The sequence below is a fragment of the Echinops telfairi genome, unplaced genomic scaffold, assembly GCF_000313985.2.
Source record: "Echinops telfairi isolate 266 unplaced genomic scaffold, ASM31398v2 ScPeMD7_2010;HRSCAF=2546, whole genome shotgun sequence".
Taxonomy (NCBI): Eukaryota; Metazoa; Chordata; class Mammalia; order Afrosoricida; family Tenrecidae; genus Echinops; species Echinops telfairi.
Genome location: NW_022105908.1, coordinates 20,615,391 through 20,616,926, shown reverse-complemented (window position 1 = coordinate 20,616,926; position 1,536 = coordinate 20,615,391). Strand labels below are relative to the sequence as shown.

Here is a 1,536-nt window from a genome sequence, read left to right as displayed (position 1 = left end):
GAGGAGAGGAGAGGAGAGGAGAGGAGAGGAGAGGAGAGGAGAGGAGAGGAAAAGCCCTACCAGTAGGATTGCCCGACCTTCCTGCCCTCTCCAGCTCCCACCCTCACCACCAGCAGCACTAGCCCTGCCTCTGTCTGCCAACTTCTGCCTGGCTCAGGCTAACCAGTCCCCTCTCTCTGACCTCCGGGTCCAAACCCTTCTTGTCTCCACAGAACCCTGTTCCATTCCCAACACCCACACCCCTTCCCCTCCTGCACCACCTGCCATTCTGTGGGCTCCTGCCCTTCCCTCTAGAATCAAGTGAGCGCCTCTCACCTTGAAACCTTTGCCCTGACACTTGGGCCTGCAGTCAAGAGTTGTTCTAGAAAAGAGGGGTGGGGTGGGGGAGTTGCCGAGACAGGTCCAAGAATCTTCCAGGCTCCTCTCCATATTCATTCACGCACACCTCCCCCAACACTACCCCCCACCCGAAGTCTTGTGTAACCTGTATTCCTTGTGCACACAGCCCCATAGACACATGGGAGAAAGAAGAAAGGAAACTGTCTTTAGCTTGTTAATCTCACGCCCCCAAGCGCACACCACTCTGAGGTCTCTGGAGCGGACAGGAAGGTGAGGGAAGCAAAGGCCCCGTGCCCCTCACACCCCTCCCTGTTGTGCAGTCCCTGTGGTCAAGACCTCAGAGACTAGAGCCGCGTCAGGAGCTGGGGCAGAGGTGGCACACGGCCTCAGACCCTGGACACTGACCTTTGCAAAACGGATCTTCTCTCTGGGGATTCTGCCCTCGAAGACCTGGTTCCTCATCTTTACCCAGCTGGTGGTCATTTTCCTCGGGGGCCAGCTGCTGGATGTCTTGAAAGTCCTTCTCCATGACGCGCTCCGGACAGGAGCTGGCGCGGGCGCGGTGCTGGGTCGAGGGGCGCTGAGGCTGCTCTTGGGGCTGGAGCTGGTAGCAGCTGGCAGTGGAGTCAAGTCTAGGCAGAGGTGGTGGCTTTGATTTAGATAGGAGTTTGGAGGGGAAGTTGAGACGGAGGTTTGAAATACAGCTGGGGTCTACTCCCCTCTCCGGAGATTGGGGTGGGGGGGTGGGGGGCTTGAGTCTTCTGCCTTTACTCTCATGAGCCAAACCAACCATATCTTCCCATTCACCCTCACTGCCCCTGAACCAGGCTCTCCTTAATCGCTAGTATCTTCAGCCCCACCTGCCTCCCCACTTTGGGTTACCTGCTACCGCTGTGGAGCTCTGACTCTTGGATCCCTGCGGCAGGCAGCCCAGGCTCTGTGGTGAGGCGGGGGTGGGGTGTCAAAGGCCTGGAGGAGGTGGTGTTAGACAAGAGAGGGAAGGAGGTGGCTGGCCCATGTTGGGCAGTGAGCCCAGCCTGTGTGTCCCAGGGTTTCTCACCTTGCGTTTTCTGCCCCCGGGACTTTGGACAGTAAACAAAAGTGAATCAATAGGATTCAGGCAAAGAGTACTGGGGGGAGAGAAGGGGCCATCTCAGAGACTTTCTGTCACCACGCTTGCATTGCTTAATTGATGGA

At 57.6% G+C, this 1,536-nt stretch overlaps 1 protein-coding gene across 2 annotated transcripts in view; it reads right to left on the bottom strand.

Moving 5' to 3' along the window:
- Positions 1–1,322, bottom strand: part of LOC101657763 (asialoglycoprotein receptor 2) — an 18,196-nt gene extending 16,874 nt beyond the window's left edge. For both annotated transcript variants that reach the window (XM_004712991.2, XM_045293417.1), the window contains exons 1-2: positions 1,222–1,322; positions 745–971 (exon numbers count right to left, since the gene is read on the bottom strand). In XM_004712991.2, coding sequence (XP_004713048.1) covers positions 745–868 — 124 coding nt within the window. In that variant the 5' untranslated portion in view covers positions 869–971; positions 1,222–1,322. The remainder of the gene's footprint in view (positions 1–744; positions 972–1,221) is intronic.
- Between the last annotated feature and the right edge of the window lie 214 nt (positions 1,323–1,536).